General features: G+C 37.7%; 1 protein-coding gene across 2 annotated transcripts in view; it reads right to left on the bottom strand.

The window, feature by feature from the left end:
* Positions 1–1,970: 1,970 nt before the first annotated feature.
* The window catches only part of PPEF1 (protein phosphatase, EF-hand calcium binding domain 1), a 97,160-nt gene continuing 81,213 nt past the window's right edge, over positions 1,971–17,917 (bottom strand). For both annotated transcript variants that reach the window (XM_012730370.1, XM_004690079.2), the window contains 6 exons: positions 12,533–12,718; positions 11,037–11,179; positions 8,029–8,135; positions 5,541–5,704; positions 4,397–4,481; positions 1,971–3,640 (listed from right to left, as the gene is read on the bottom strand). In XM_012730370.1, the coding sequence (XP_012585824.1) occupies positions 3,435–3,640; positions 4,397–4,481; positions 5,541–5,704; positions 8,029–8,135; positions 11,037–11,179; positions 12,533–12,718 (891 nt within the window). In that variant the 3' untranslated portion in view covers positions 1,971–3,434. The remainder of the gene's footprint in view (positions 3,641–4,396; positions 4,482–5,540; positions 5,705–8,028; positions 8,136–11,036; positions 11,180–12,532; positions 12,719–17,917) is intronic.

Genomic DNA, 17,917 nt, shown 5'->3' with positions numbered 1-17,917 from the left:
ACACACATATATGAAAACAAACTCCTTGAAGGGAAGATGGATAACTGAGTAAAATGTGGTCCTCCATTACACTCAATCTTGTATAGATTAAGATTAAATTCAGAAGAAATTGATGAAAAAGTGTTCCTAGCAGTACTGTCCATAATCACCCCAAATCCTATCATTAGTACAACCAATCAATCCTGGTCTGGTCACACAGTGGGATAATATACAGCAACCAGAATGAACAAAGGACAGGTAAGTGAACATTATGAATGACATAAATATAATACTGTGCAGGAGTATGCAATGGATGACTCCATTCAGATAACTCACAAAACAGGCTAAAAAAACTCTAAGCTCTTACAAGTCAGGATGATGGTTACCCTTGGGCAGGGAGTAGAGGGCATGGGGAGATAAGCAGAAGGAGGCACAAGGAGGGTTCTGGAATACTACTGAAGTTCTGGGTACTGGTTACACAGATGAATTCGTCATGAAATTTCACTAAGAAGCACAATATGATCTGCATACTCAAACAAGAGAAAGAATTAGAGCCATTACAGTTTGCAGGGATTTCAACTAGGTATGGTTAAGAAAAGCAGAGTGCAGAAAATTATGTATAAGATAACCTAATTTTTATACAGCATACAAAAGTCACCTTGATTGCATATTACTGTGTATGTAAATATAAGCACATAGGAGGACACATACAGGTTTGAGTAGGTTTACATGGAGCAGATTAAAATATGGGAGGCTCAACATGGTTTCTTCAGGTGCAAGAGAAGCAATGATGAGAGTGATACTTATGTTGGGAGAAGAAAGGTGGAAAGAAAAAAGTGTGCCCATTTAAAATATTGTATAATATTATCCAATTTATGGGGGAAAAAAGAGGTCCAACATTAAGAGGGAATTAGTCAGAAATAAGTGTTACCAAAGTTTAAAAATTGAGGTCCAGGAAATGACACACTGCATAATGCATGCACCATGGCATATTATGAACGAACACTCATTGCCCACATATGAATCCTAAAGGTCATTAACAAATAGAAGTGGATACAAAAAGTCTATGTCAGTTTCTAGCAATTTGGTGGATTCAGACAATCTGAAAATCCTTTCACTATAATCAACTAGGACTGAGTAAAATATAACATAATTATTTTAAGTATACAGGTAGGCTCACAAATCATAAAAGCAAATCCTTGGGTGACAGAAACAAAGAGGAAAGCGAAAAAGCAGAGGGGTGAGTGCTGGAGTTAATGGGGGGTATTTGTCTCCAAAACCTAGGGGTTTGGTGTTAATACCTGCCAGGGGTAGGAAATGAGGCTTTGGACTTTGGGAAGTAGGGAGTTGGAACTGAGCACTTCGAATAAAGCCAAGACCCTCAAAGGACTATTTTATTTATCAAAGGATTTCAAAGCAAGAGAGACCACAGGACACAGGATTTTGGGTGGGGAAAAAGAAGAAAAGCTCTCTGAGAATCAAAACCACAGGACCACATTTCACATTGCTTTTACTCTACCCACATAATCCACAAACTCCAGGCTAAAAAGTAGCAGAAGAACAATTATACTCCTGAAATACAAAACAGAAGCAAAGAAAAATCTCTGAAAAGACACTTCCACATCCCAAACATCATGGGATTTTTTCACAGAAAAAAAAAAAAAATACAAGCCCTGCTAATGACAACTTCACAATGAAAAATTACAAAGCCCTGGAGTAAGCAGTCAGACCTGATCAAGAATCTGCACATACTATGAACATACAATTACACCCCCAGAAACTCCAAACACAGAGAGATAACTGAAAGAGATTATAAAAGAAATGCATATAAAATGACTAAAGACTAAAAAGGAAGCAATCAAATCCTAAGAATATAACTAAGTCCTATGAAAAAAGATTAAGCTGAATTGAAACAAGTCAACAGAACCAAAAAATAACAAACAAAACACAAACAAATCCCATAATATATTTGGGAATCAATCAAAAAAAAATAGAAGAATGATGAGAAATCATTAAAGAATGTTAGAGAAGATTTAAAATAATTGGAACAAGTCTTCTAGGTTCATGTTAGGAAGACTCAACAAAGAACAATTCTCTTCAGATTAATCTATAAATTTAATGCAGTTCTCACCAAAATCCTGCAGGAGATTTGACAGAACTGACAGATTCTAAATTATGTATGGAGGACTACAGAACCAAAGAAATTTTTCATAATAATAAAGGGGAGGGAGGAGGAGACGGAATCATGCTAGCAGATATCGAGACTATTAACACAGTCGTAGTATTTGCTACATGTAGTATCTGTGCGAGGACAGGCCAAAGAAACCAGTGGATTATAAGAGAGACAGACCCATGTGTATATGGGAGTTTATATTACAGAGGTGGCATTTCAAGTAAGTGGGGGGAATGCACACAACAAAATCATTGCTGGTAGATGAGAGATAAATGTCTGAATAGCAAAATAAATAAATAAATAAATAAAAATAAAAGACCTTTTTTTATCCCTAATGATATCCTTTGCTTTAAAGTCTATTCCGCCCAACATTAACTCTGCTATTAATTACAGAAGTTTTATTACACTCTTTTTTTTCCTTGCCCCTGAGGGGTTTCTGTTAGTTTCTAGCCATTTCAACTGTCCATTTAAAACAATATTTGTTAACTTTATGTAATGTTTCTGTCGTCAACAGCAGGCAGGGTTGCAGGATATTGAACTGAATGGCATAATGATAGATCTTGAAGTTCTCAAATTTAGGGGAAAAAAGAAACGTATCCTTGCCTTTAAAGAGAAACCTCATAATATGTTTGATATTTGATCACAATAGAAGAATAAACTGCACTATGTATGCATAACCGTGGCCCCATATTACAATAAAGATGTCAAACTATATCAACAGTAAGGGCTTAAAGTAAAGTTGTTCACTTTGTATTTCCAACAGACAAGAAAAGTATATGCTTTTTCAAATAATACATTCCCAAAACTTTCTCCAAGAATCTGATATAACCCCCATCCCTGAACAGTGGTTCCTCCAGGATCATTGACTTACGGTATCTCCAAAGAAGATTACAATTTACAGAGGGAAATATTTTATTCCATTAATAGTTTAGCTTTCCATTGTAGCCATTCACAGATGTTGCACTTTTCTGTTTCCCTGTGGGTTCTTTCCAAAGTTTCTGAAATTCTGATTCCATGGCTAGGTGATGTCTAGTCTCAAATCCAGTTTCTATCTGCCAATGTGTGGGTCCTAACACTGGAGCGAATGCTATCAGCTGACATTTAACTTAGTCTTACCAATAACAGATAACTAGGGACTGCCAATACCCACAGCACACATCTGCGTATAAAGGGAGTTAGGATCTACTTTTCTTGACTACTGATTATGAATTTTAAGGATCTTGGAAAACACGTGTCAATGGTTTGGGTCCTACTGTTTAAAGAGGGAAAGCCCTAATTCTTGTTAAATAGTGCTGCTTTCTGATTTTGACTTATCCAGTTTATGCACCACATAGAAGGCCTTTAAAAACTCATTAAAGTCAATGCTTCCATCTTTGTTTAAGTCCATTCTTTCAGCAAGTTCATCGACTTGGGAATCTTCAATATGCACGCTGTAGTGACTATTGAAAAGTTTCCACATGGAGCGAAATTCTTCTATGGAGACCAGGCCTAAAAAAATATAGGTGACAGATTGAGTGTTCATTTTAAGACTCACTTAAGGGAGGGGAGGGGAGGGGAGTAATACTGTTCGATTAGTACCAATCTGAAGCTCACTAACAGACCATCAAGACACTGGAGGAAATGGAAAAGTGAAGTAAGGTAGAAGGACATAAAAGAACAGGAGAGAGGAGGACAACATCAAAGCAGAGAAAGGAAATGCTCTAGCACTCAGAAGAGGACTGCAAGCGATGGTACTAACATTTCTTTTAGGTAATAATTTACTTCTCTGCAGTGATTATTGATTTTTTGGGCACTCAATGCTCTTGGCAGTTGGGTATTAGCTCACAATTTTTATGGAAGTTTGAAAATAAGTAGTTATGCTTTAAAATTAAGCCAAAAATGAGTACCTACAGCCCCCCAATCCCCAACACTAGAATCAGAGCTCTACAAATGATTATTATTGCTATACTGATGACATTTAAATGGGTAATGAATTACATTTTCATCTGTGCTGATGATTTATAAAAGAAGCTATTCCTGTTTGACTAATGGATACATATATACCTATGTAGGATTTTATGGTCCTAAATATACAGAATATGTATGTCCAAACTAAAATAACAGTAATACTAAACATGAGTTTACCGCCCCCTCCATGAACTGAGTCAAGAATGAAGAATAATACAGATGGAAACAGAGTTCTGATTGCAAGAAATAGACTAGCCTTTGCTTTCTACTGCTACTAATCTAACCAAGTTCATTTACCTGAGTGGTCAGAGTCAATGACATTATAGATGATTTGCAGGTCAGATCGGTATCTGTACAGAATTTCAACTAGGGTAGAGTGGGCCTAAAATAAAGATTTTATAAACATTAAAACACAGAATTGATAAATATCTTCATAAATGTAATAAACACAAAATATTGCCAATTCGGTGTATGTAATCTAGCTAGATATTTGAGAACATAGGCCTTACCTGAAGGCCCAACCCTCTTTAATCAGACTCCAGCATTCTGAAATGTCTGCAGGGGGCAGGGCCAAAACCAACCAGGAAGCGGTGAATAACAATAGACACCTTTTACTGGTAACACCTGAGTGCCAGGCGCCACACTGAGCGCTTCCTGTGGATTATTTCATGCAGTCCTCAAGCCCAGCCCCAAAGAACAGAACTACTATTATATCCATTTAACAGATTAGAAAACAGAGATAAAGTAACTTTTCCAAGGTTCACACAGCTGATAAATGGGATTAGAATCGCAGCTGCCTGAAGCCAAGGTTTAATGAGCTTAGTCACTAAGGTAAACCACCTCTTGAGTGAAGGCAGAGCCTCCTTCTGTGGATATTTTTGTCTCCCACTTGCATTTGTTCTGCTCTTAAATTCTCATCTCCCGATCACTTCAGTTCTAGTTCCCATCAGCTCACTTCCAGCTCAGTGTTATAATAACTGCTGATAGTCATGGGAGGCTGACAATGCTCCCTAGGGCATTACCATTTTAATAAGGTATCCTAAATTTTAAAAATCTTCAACATTTACAGTACATGATATTTCAAAATCTATACACTCACGTGTTCACAGAGAATACACTGAGTATTTTAAAGGGTGTGCTGTATAAATGCATGTTTTATGATTCACATCCACCTTTCTGCTGGACAGCATTTGAAAAAAGAATCACATATCTGACATGGATTTGTTTGCAGAAGCTTTTTCTTCTTTTTTCTTTTTGTCTGTCCTTACAATCACCCAATTCCTGAACAGATCACAATGTGCCGGCAAGTTCCCCTCAGACCTTTCCTAAGACAGCCAGATGACCTCATTCCCAACTTTTCAAAGATCTAGATCACTCTTATAGGTTATCCAAAGGGTGTTTCGCTCTAGCCAGATTTTAGCTGGGACTGTGTCTTACTTGCCTCTTTCACAGGTTTTATAATGTGCAGATCCTGGAAGCTGGACATGTAGTCAATATTTCCATTCATGTCTGTTTGTACCAGATGTGAACTCAAGGATCTCCAAGGTAAGTTCAGCCCCAAAACATTCTCCATAGAAAAAGCCCATTGGCTCATAGAAAGTTTTCCTAGCAACAACAAAAGTACATATGTCAGAAGATAATTTGATAAAGAAATGAAGCCTCCTTGGTGGAGCCAGTGAGCAGCCTGGGGTTTTCAAGCCTGGTTGCTGCATGCTCCCCTTTATAATCTGTCCTGAATGTCTAATCTTTTTCACCCACTCAATTATTTTTTTTTAATTTCATTATAATAGATTATTTTTACATCATTTTGTGTCTTTTTCCATCAGCTGCAATCCCCATGGACTTCCCATTACCAATTCACCTGTATGCCATCACCATAGTCCCATGCACTTCCCCCCCCCCCATTTTTGATCCCATTCCCCACTTCACCCTGGTAAAATGTCTTTGGTATATAGCTGTTCATTATTTTTTCCTCCCTGGCCCCCTATGCTCCTGCTATTGTGACAGGTACAGGTTTCATGGACTCTGCCCCTACTCCAGATGCTGGAACTCCAAATCCCATCAGTACCAAGAAAAAGCCACCTGGGGACGTGAGGGCGGAGCTGAGCAGCCAGGTTGGGATAAAACCGGACATGTGGGCTCTGGGGGCGACCTGGTGGTTTGCAGCTGATCGTTTTGGCGCTCAATCGGTTTTCAGCGTGCCGGTGGAGTCCAAGTCAGCAGAACTGGTAGGACATCCTAGTTAACCTGTGTTTCTCTCCCTCTTTCCCTGGGTTATTCCTTTACCTTTCTCCTTATAAATAAATCCATTATTTTAACCTTTTGAGTGTGTCCATAATATGATTGAATCATAATCGCACGGGTGAAGACCCACAGACAGGCAACCCAATTCACACTGGGGTGCCCTGTAACACTATGAGTGAAACCATCCGGTATTTTTCTTTTTCTTTCTGGCTTATTTAATTAAGCATGATCCCTTTCAGCTCCATCCATGTTGCTGAAAAAGGCATGAGTTTATATTTTTGATTGCTGAGTAATATTCCATTGTATATATGTACCACATCTTTTTAATCCAGTCATCTAACTTTTGGGCATTTGGGTCGATTTCATGTCTTTCCTATTGTAAATAAAGCAGCAATAAACATGGGGGTCAAGGTGTATTTTTGAATCAGTGTTTTTGTGTCTTTTGGATAGATACCTAAGAGTGGGATTGCTGGATCATATCGAAGCTCCACTTTTATCATTATATTGTTTTTTTTTAAGATTTATTTATTTATGCACACAGAGTTGGGGTACAGGCCAAAGGTGTTAGGGCGGTGAGAGGATTCACCAGAGACAGAGTGGGGCGCAGAACAGGCCCACTGACAAAGTATACTGCTGAGGGGAGCAGCAGGCAGGTCAGGAGAGGTCTCCCACACCATGAGAGTCACCTGCAGGGTGGAAATCGAACTCGTATTGCAGTGGCTTTAGCTTCTTAGTGCTGTGCTTTAACCCACTGCACCACCAGGGAAGGCCCCATTATGTTTTTTTTTTTTAACAATTATATTTTTATATCTGTTTGGTTCTTCAAATCATTTCAAATGCATGTTTATGATGTCATTTTTTAAAAAAAAAAAAATTACTTAATTTTATTTTGCTTTTGGTAATTCTGATAGCTGATGCCCTTGGGGAATTAAAGCAGCTGTTTGGTGGGCCTGCTAATCACTCATAGTAGCTTGTTTGGTGATGTTTGGTTGTGAGCTCCTGCTGGTTGATCTTCATGTCTGGATAACCCAGTAGCCAAAATTAGAGATGTTTTCCCACGAAGATGGATCTGCATTTGCTAAGAGTCCGGGGCACTACAGACCTAGTGCTACTTTTCCACTTTGAGGGTCCAGGCTTAATGTGGAAAACTCAAATTCTGCTTATCCCAGGATTAGTCTCAGGATTACTAAAATACTTTTAGCAGTTGCCCCCAGGACAATACAACCTTTTGTTTGTTTGCCTGCAGCTCAACTCCCACAAATGATTTCAATAGCCTTTCTTGGGGGGGAAAGGAGAGGAGAGGTAGCCTCAGCTTTACCTTCCTTACTGCAAGACTGGTAAACGCACTAAAATTTTCCATTCTCTCCAACCTAGCTGTTAATGGTGGAGTGGGCCTGCGGGCAGGGGGGGTAGGGGGTGGTGTGGTGGGTGTCTGCCAAAGTTTCTAGTCTGAAATACTACTAGAATTGAGGTTTAATTCAGGGTTGTTGTTTTACCTTGAAAGAAACTTACTAAAAAGGAGGAATATGCCTTCTCCTATGCATACAATGGGTTAATTTTATTTTTATGTCTATCATTCCTTGCTAGTAAAAATAGAGAACCGTGATCTTAAGGAAACAAAGAAAATGAAAACTGATTAATATGTAACCTGGTATGTTAAGAAATGCATTATATAATTTTCTTACCTGATTTATTGCGGTCTTGAAGTTGGAAAGCATAAACAAGGTCAGTTTTTCGTGAAATCATTCTCTCTTTTAATATCCTGATGGCACTACTTTCCATAATTCGCACTCTATGTTAAGAAAACAATTATTAGTAAAAGTTTCATAAATCATTCTATTCTGTTTTGTTTTAATGTGTTAACACTAAACAAGCTTTTACTTTAAATGAATTACCTAACTTCACATACAGCATGATATCATGAGTGTATGTATATATGTGCATGTTTTCTGAAAATTTAAAGAACAAACTAGTGATTCCTTTTATGTTTCAAAGATTCACATGAACAATAAATATCTGAGAATATCCAGGAAATTTCTGGAAAAGAAGGAAAATAAAGAGGGAGTTTCGATATCAGATATTGAAATTTACTATATGGTTACTGAAACAAAAGAACAGGTACTGACACATAAGAAGACAGATATATGAGTACAACATAATAGAAATTTCATAAGTATAATAAATTACAAATGGAAACAAGGTATGCAACAAAGGAGGCATTACCATTCTGTAGAAAAAGATGAGTTTTTAAAATGGTGCTAGCATAGTTAGCTAATTGTCTTGATGCTAAATTTCTACTTCAGAAAGTTTATGAAGATAAACTCAAAATAAAGAAGGAACAGGCCCTCCCTGTTGGCGCAGCGGGTTAAAGCACAGCACTGAGAATCTAAAAGCCGCCTCTGCATGAGTTCAATTCCCGCCTGCCCCGGCGGTGATCCACATCTTGAAGCAGACCTCTCCTGACCCGCCCGCTGCTCCCCTCAGCAGTGTACTTCGTCGATCTGCCTGTTCTGCTCCCCACTCTCTGTCTCTGGTGAAGCCTCTCACCACCCCTGAGCCTCTGGCCTGTATCCCAGTTCTGTATGCACAAATAAATAAATCTTTAAAAAAAAAAAAAGGAACAGAACAAAGTGATTATGCATCATATACCACCACACCAAAACAAAATGGTTGATATAAATCCAATCATATTAATAATAACATCATATGTAAGTGGATTAAATAATCAAGTAAAAAAATTGAGATTGTGAGACCAGATTTGTTACCTATAGGAGACACACGTTAGTGTCAAAGATACAAAATATATGAAAGTTGTGATGGGGGAAGGTGACTAGTGACTGCGAATGAGTACAAGTTTTTTCTAGGACAGCCAAAATATTAAAAAATCAGAATATGGTAATGGTCACATAATTAGTAAGTACACTAAATATCATTGCATACTTTAAATCGGTAAACTATAGTATGTGAAATAAATCTCAATGCTGTTAACATAAATTTATACATGTGCATATATTTACATTAATAATTTATATGTATATGTTTACATGCATGTGTAAATGTATATGTGGATTGACATGTGGTTAATTTTTATGTGTGCATTTATGTTAAGTTATATACAATGTATATAAATATCGGATGGATACTGTTTAACATAAGTGGAATCCAACGGTTATGATCAAATTATAAGAAATTATAACAAAATGTGATGTAATAGAACTAAAGCAAAAAGACTCCAACAAAATACATGCAGCATGTCCATAAAAGTCCTCTATCCCTTATATGCAAAGAACTCCTAAAAATCAGTGACCAACAAAACAATTTTCATCCAGAAAATGACCAACAATCCGGTATAAAATGAAGGATAATATAAACAAGAAATTCAAAGATGAGAAAATGTAATGTCCAAAAACATAAGAAGGGCAGGTTCAGCTGTCTAAAAAATGCTAATTAAAGCAACGAAAAGCATCATTTTTGTTCATCAGCTTGGCAAAAATTAAGAAACATAATAATATCTGAGGGTATGGAGAAACTGATTCACTGTTTTTCAGATTGTTATAAATCTTTCGGAGTATCTAGCAAAACTTTAAGCATATAAATCCATAAATCCCACATTTCAAAATCTTTGATAATAAAAAGCACTAAAACTTATGGATATATGTATGTATGTGCACATAGCCACAAACAGAAGAATGTTTGTTAAGGCATTGTTTTAAAGTGCAGAGTCCCGAAACCAACCTGGAGGGCCATTAATTGAATAAGATCTAGCCACTCAATAACTGTTATGTCACATGTATGTTACTGAATATTAAACATCTGTTAAAAAGAATGAGCTAGGTCTTTGTGTACTCACTTGGCCTAGTGTTAATGATATAATCCTTAAGAAAAAAAGTCAATTGTAGAATAGTGTGTGTAGTGTGATTCTGTTTAAAAAAAAATGATGTGTGTATACTGTTGGCTACCTTTCTCCCATTAGATGTGTGTCTGATGAGGGAAAGGACTTTTGTCTATTTTGCTTTTTGCTATATCACCTGTACCTAAACAGTGTCTGCCACATAGTAAGGGCTCAAAAAATTTTCTATTCAATGATGAATAACTGTCGTCTGTTTCTGTAGAAGAAGAGGAGAGTAGAAGGTCCGCTCCAGGCTGTTAATTTCAGTTACCTCTTGAAAAAAGGATTATTGAGGAGCAGAGGGAGAGAAGATCGTATTTTCTTTAATCATCTTTGTTTTGTTCACTTGTTAATAATAAAGATATTAGTTTTATAATATAAATGCCTAAAACAAGTCATATCAAAGGGAGAAAAGGAAGATAAGTTGTTAAATGTCATCATACAGGGGTGTGGTCAACTCCTTCAGTCCCATATACTTCTGGGTAGAGAAGAGTTAGAGCAAACTGGGCTGTCTGGGTGGCAGAGAAGGCCACAGATTGTAAGACTGGGTGAGTGCGGGGCCTTCTCCACATTCAATTCGGGACTATTCTTTGTTCTGACTGCTTTATTCAAAAAGATGCATAAATTGAAAATCCCTCCTTTTGGCTCCAAAGATGAGCTCATACATCACTTTGTGTCTCGAACTATTTCCACTTTATTTATTCTAATGAGCATACAATAAGTAGATGTTTTCTCTCCTGCGGCTGCTCTTAGTCACTCCAGACTGGTTATACTTGGTCATCAGTATTATTAGAGTATACGTACCTTTGATAAAGAGGCCTGGCACATGTTGTCTTAGTTACTTGGTATTGGAAAAATCGAGGGGTTGTACCAGAAGACACTCTGATGTAAGCGCCTCGGTTGCTGCCTTCTTCATAATAATTAGAAGCAGAAAATACAGTAATAACCTGATAAAAGACAAAGAATGCCAAGTTCACATAGAATTAGTTCTCAAAAGGTCATTCAATAAAGTCAGGCATAGGTCAATTCTTAAAACGCAAAAATCAAACATCAAACATAATCCCTGCAAATTATCCCAGTCTGACGTGATTTCCTATGATTCCATCGAAGAGAAACGAGGCTTTTAAGTCACTGTCCCCAGGAATTTCTAGTCACCACAGGGCATCCCTGCAGTCCAATGTACATTTCAGTTCCATATCTTAGAATTTGCCTTAGTGCTCAGTTTGCAGACTCTTATTTTCCAAGAGAGTAAAACCTTATTTCCTGTGATATTTGAGCATTTTTGAAATGAAACTTGTCTAGTCACAGTCCTTTCCTTTTGTTTGGAGCTGACTGATTTAGAGGGTTCAGGCCCCCACAAAGCCAATTGTAAAAGCTCAACTAGTACTAAAAGAGAGCTAGAATAAGAGAATAGAATAAGGGAGGCCGACTACTCTCTTTGCAAGGAACCAGGCCTAGAACCTTGTGGAGCGTGGGAAGGCCATACTTGTCAGTGACAGGAAACCGGCTTAGATCCAGTTCTGCCCTACGAGCACATTATTTCTCTCCATTTTCTTCTTACAAAGAAACCATAAAAAACACTTAACCATCTTGCAAAGTTACTTTGGCATAAAATGAGTGACTAGTATTAATATAAAATGCTGAAATAGAATGAAATGCCAGGTAGTTTGGTGTTCATTTTTACTTATTGCTGTTACCTGTTTTTAAAAGGGGCATCCTGGGACAACTTGGAACAGGAGACCATCCCTCAGCCTTTATCATACACCACTGCAGGAGCACAAGGCACTCTATTCTGGCAGCTGCAGCTACACTGACCCTAGCAGCTCACTTGTGAGAGACTGCCTACTCAGCATGTGGGAGGAAGCATGATCTGTGGCTTTGCCCTAACAAGGAAGGGTCAACAGGCAGAAGAGAACAAACTCAATTCACTGCTGCCTTTTATGTGCTCTGTGCAACTAAGTATTGTTAAGCCCACTGTACTAGGCAGTTACCTTGAGATTAGTAAAGGACAAACCTTTCGGTGTATGTATTTAGTGCCATGTGTCAGAATGTCTGTTTCCAGGATTAGAGACAATCGGGGAAATAAGCCAAATATCTCTTAGGATGAGAGGCAGTGAGGCCCGTTTAAACAGCCAATGTGAGCCCTAGAGTCTCCTGTTTCTGTTCACCAAAGCAGGCCTTTTGCTTTGGTATCAGGAAGGCATCTTCCCATGGGCCTCTAGATCAGACACATCTTATGCAGAAAGACGATGCTTGAGGGGCAGGAGTTGATGATGATGTCACCAGTAACATCAGCTTACCTTCCCGTCATGACAAATTTCATACCCTTCAGGCTTGCATTCATGAGATCTAACAAGCAACTTCAACTGGAATTTATTCAGAATCTTGGATGTAATATCTGGTCCAAAATAGCAGCCCCCTCCTCTACTTGTGTTGGGGAAGCAGCCCCTTTTGCCTCTGGGATCACTCCACAGAATATCGACAACCTTGGAACAACAAATAAGATTACATTACACCCTACAGGTGAGTTTATCTTTCTAGATTGCAACTTACTTGCCAGAAATATTAACTCAAATTACTCCAAAGTCTAGTAATTCCTAATGCTTCCTTCAAAACTGTTTCATACTCAACTTCCACCATTAATCTTTTCCAGAATAATTTTCATTTGCCTATAGTCGCTGTAATCCTTTTCTGTTCATCCCCAATAACCAATATAGCAATATTTAGGAGCCACGAAGAATCACCCTTGCCTGTGTTTTTCTTTTCTTTTTTTGATCTATAAAAATCTTACCACGATTGTTTCACAATTGCTGAATCTACATTGGTCTTTTCTCTTAAAATAACTCCATTGTCAAGTTGAAAGCAGAAAGTAGATCCCCACAAAGTACACACATTCGGTGTTCGTAATATGTTCAAAAAGATAAGAAGGTATCCCAGCTTTAGCTTTGACTCTGGTTTTTGTCTACTGAGCAATGAATAAGCTTTCTTTCTTTTTTTCTTTTTTTCTTCTTGCTTTCTTTCCATCATAAACATAGACAACTATTTATACAAGAATACTTCCCAAAGCACATCCTTTACTTTTTTACTTTTTACTCCCTTGTTAAGTACATTCTCAGTTTGGGTAACACATTTCACTACTGAATGGTTTCCACATGTTCTACTAAATCTGCAAGTATTTTTTTAATAAAACATTTCCTTCTGGTATTGAAAGAGACAAGTGCAGGCCAACTGATGCTTCTGGCTGAAGATCTACTTCTCTAAGAATACTTCTCATAGAAAAATGAGGACTCCCTTTTTGTGCTCTGTGCAATGTATGTTTATGTATTTAAACTTCTATAAGAATGTAAGCAGTAGTAAGAAAAACTAGCTCTATCACTGAAGCTCTGCAAGCTTGAGGAAACTGTTCCGGTCTTATTTTCAAAACTTTTAAAATCAGGAATTTGGGCCAGATGACTTGTGAAGGAGAGGCCTCGCCAAGATGTTCAAATCAGACTTCCCTGAGAGGCATCACTTTGGACTGTGGAGTATTTCAAGCTGAGGTTAACTGAGCCTCTGTAGGTTCAAGGGGAACATTTATTACCCCCTTAACTACCTAGAAGAATGGAAATTGAAAGTATTTCTCAGAATTTGGGTTTTTATCAGTATAATTTTCTATTGGAGAAACCCATCTTTATGGCAGGGCGTACATGTAATTACAGAACAGCTGGTCTTCATCATCATGAGTCACCTCTCTTCCTCGTGCGGAGCCGCCACTCCCACCCCTTCCTTGAGGTCCCCAGGCCTGTATTCCATTCCTTAGTTCAGGCTACCTCACTTTGCTTCACTAGCTTTGGAAGCTGTGAAAATTCTCCACACATACACACATAATTAAATTTGTTATTTTCTCCTACTCATCTGTCTGACGTTAATGTGATTGTTCAACCAGCCTGAGAACACAGAGGGGTAGGGAGAAAGTTCCCGACACTTATAAAGTATTTCAAAGTTCCAATAGACTATGATTAAAATGGTCTGTATTTTCTACATGTTTCTTGTAAGGGCGAAAAAAAGTGTACATATTAAGTTGAGCAGTTATTCTAGTAGGTCTTAAGAAGAGGACCAGAAATGACTGCCTCAATAAGCCTGAATGTACACTTCTCTGTAGGTTTGGTATTGAAGAGGAGCAAGAAGTATGTGAAGGGAAAGACAGTGAGGAGGAGAGAAGAACAGAACTGACAGAACTCTGGAATGATAAGCACCTGGTCAGAGCCAGAGAAACCCTGCACCAGGAACATAACCAGAGCCATGCAGAGTTTGTGACTGAAGTGAGAATTAAAACCACTCAAAGATTCAGACCAGAATTCTCCTTTCTCCCCACTTGAATTCCAATATTGGCACAACCCTACCATACAAATAAATACAATGGAACCCATTTACTTTGCTGTGTTTATAACAAAAATAACATTTGTTGGCTGTATTGTGAATGAATGTTTAACTTGTCCTTTAGTACAATGAAAGAGGAAACATGGAACATCAGGAGTGGTGCTTTATAAAGAAGAGATTAAGTTTTAAATTCCTATATGAGATGTAAATCATTTATAGCCAAAATCACCCTTGGAAAACCTCTTAAATAACCCTAAAAGCACAGTATATATGATTTTATACTTATAACCCTATATAATAATATGCCTAAGAGCTTTATATGAGATAATGTATAGTATACACACAATGATAAATTATGTATATGGCAATAAAATTTTACAGGTTTTCCTCCTTGCCATATGCACATAATTGAAATTTTTATAACTGAAACTTACATATGATAGAACTCTGGTGAACTAAAACATTGGCCAACAAGTTAGGTATACAAGTGTCACCTTGGATAACACACATCACCTATTATGGTCTTAAGTGGCACATTAATGAAATGAGGAAGGTATTTCTAATATTAATTTTTCTTTAAAATTATAAGGCTTATGAGTTGTAGAGCATCATCAGAATCATCTATTCCATGAGTCCTTACTTCTTTTCCCTGCTTTGAATTCACTTGTGTGACTAAGTTTACCCAGACTGTGGCCACAACATACATTTATTCCTGAGGCCCATAAACAAAAAATTCTAAAAAGGGCCCTCTGTTGGTACAACAAAGTCCTCAGCAAAGACAATCTCTTTCCCTCAACATCCTCCTTCCCTTCTGAAATGCAAGGGTCTTTTGTTGGTAAGGGCAAAAAAGAAAAATTATTTGCAACATTCTTTCCTGAAAAATGTCACCCAAAAACTAGAAAAGCTTTACTGAATGACAGCTTTTATATGACCTGGTCAACAAAAATCTATTTTACTTCAGACTTTAAATCTCCTAAATCTAAAATAAATCCTATAAGAAGTACCCTGTGCTTGTCTATAGCTCTAAGTAATCCAGTTATCAAAAGCATGCTGTAGGGGAGAGTTAATAATGCTGAAGGATGTATCCACGTGTGTGTTTTATAAGCCACTATTACTATACATTCACTATTCTTTTGCACATTCCCTCCATGATGTGTTTTTTCTAGGCTTTGAACATGTTTTAAAAGCTGTGCTCAGTCTAGACTCCAGCCAGGAACCTGTATTTCTTTAATTGTCTACTACTTGTCTGTCCATTGCCTCACTGGCTAGGGGAGAGTGGAGTGATGCATTTCCTTCCTGAGTCCTTCTATAACACTCTTAAGTGACCTTTTACTTTGGAAAAAGAGTGAGACCTGAACTTAGAGTCAAATCTTTCTCTATCATTCAGTAATTAGTGCCAATTGACTATAAACAAGTCATTTTACTCTTGGGAGCCTTCTCAATGAGGTTGAGTATTCTATTTAAAATAGCAACTTTCTCCCCTACCTCTAGTTCTCCTGATTCCCCTAACCTTATTCTAGTTTCAATATTTTCCATAAAATTTATCATTTAACATATTATATGTTACTCGCTTATCTTTATGTGTTTATTTAACCCCTCCTTCTAGAATGTAAGGTCCATGAAGTAATAAATCTAGAATGTAAGGTCCATGAAGTTATTGATGTTCTCAAACTCTAGAACTATGTAATTGACACATAGTAGATATGCAATAAATGCTCAATAAATACTTGTTAAATTAATTAACTAATTAAGAGAAGGGAGTCATACAGGATATAAATATATTTCGTTTTTAACCTCTCTGGCTTCCTTGTTGCAAGTCTGCCCTAAAAGAAGAGCATCACACTGGGCTCTAGACAATGATGTAACTTTGAATCCATATATCTTCTGCATATCAGTGAACATTAGATAAAATTTAAAATATAGTACTCTACCAGGAATTATGTGCTTCCATGAGTTTGGGACAAATAAAGGGTCTATAATATTTATTATAAAATAGCTCAAAGGTAATATCAAGTAATGATAAAATATGTTTTTATCTGGAAATTTCAACTCTTAACTTCTCGTGTCCACTATGTACCAGAAACTGAGAAAAATTATAAAACTGAAACTTTTTTAATACTGGGAATGAGATTCTGGTCAGTGTGATTCTGTGTCAGCTATAGTGATGTACATGGAGTCTGTAAGATTCCTTATCTGGGCCTTCCCTGGTGGCGCAATGGGTTAAAGCACAGCACTAAGAAGCTAAAGCCACTGTAGCATCCACATGCATGGCGTGGCAGACCTCTCCTGATCTGTCCACTGCTCCCCTCAGCAGTACTTCTTCCATCTGCCTGTTCTGCTCCCCACTCTGTCTCTGGTGAATCCTATCACCGCCCCCGCACCTCTGGCTGTATAAGTAAATAAATCTTTAAAAAAAAAAGTCTTTAAAAAGAAAAGATTCCTTATCTATATTGTTGGCAAAAAGGGGAGGTTCTATTACAAAATAATCACACCCACCCCCCTCCCTCCTACTTTTTAAGCTCCACATCTGTAATTCTCACTCATCTAGGATCCCAGAGGGCATAATTTTCCTTTTGTGTAAACCAATCTCTTTGGTCTCACTCTTTTTACTCACCATAATCCTAGAAGGGTTTGTTTTAATCTTCATTCTAAAATTTGGATGTCAAATTTAAAGAGGCACCCTTCCTTCCCTGCCTGCTATAGGATGCCTTTTCTTCTAAATTGAGTTTTAAATACTGTGGATGCACAAGTCAGCGATGAATTCTAGTTTCCTCTTTCTACTTCTTCCTCTCTATCCCTTCACCTCTCTTTCTCCCCATTGATTACAGTATATTTTATATCAAAAACATGTTTTAGACATTTTCGGCAATAAAAGTTTAAAAACAGAATCAAGACAGAGGGTAGCCAGATAGAAGCAGAAACAGTAGATTAACTAGATGTTCAAGAGACAGAATCAGGGAAAGGGACAGATGAGAAGAGACCTGGGTAGGGGTACCAGAACAAGCTTCAAAGATTTCCAGCATCCTGCCCCTAGAAAGGAGCTCAGCTCTAGCTGGATCAGACTGTGGAGCTAGCTATCTGTGCATTCCAGGGTATTATTAAAAACAATAGCACTATCAGCCAGCAACTAGAGACAGGGAAGAGCTGGATCTGATAAAAGTCAAAGCAGATGGGCTAAAGCTTATAGAGGAAAGCAAGGAAAGAGAGTAAGAGCGCCTCTCTAAAAGGGCAATCACCTCTGGTATTCATGAAAACTGCATGCATGTTTAAGGCCACGCCCTGTGAGGAGTAACAGGAGAGGCTGCATATGCAGGGAATAGACTTCA

Source organism: Condylura cristata, unplaced genomic scaffold (assembly GCF_000260355.1).
Source record: "Condylura cristata isolate star-nosed mole 26May11 unplaced genomic scaffold, ConCri1.0 scaffold00027, whole genome shotgun sequence".
In the NCBI taxonomy this organism is placed as follows: domain Eukaryota; kingdom Metazoa; phylum Chordata; class Mammalia; order Eulipotyphla; family Talpidae; genus Condylura; species Condylura cristata.
Note: the sequence above shows the minus strand (reverse complement) of the source record. Positions and strands in the feature narration are given on the sequence as shown.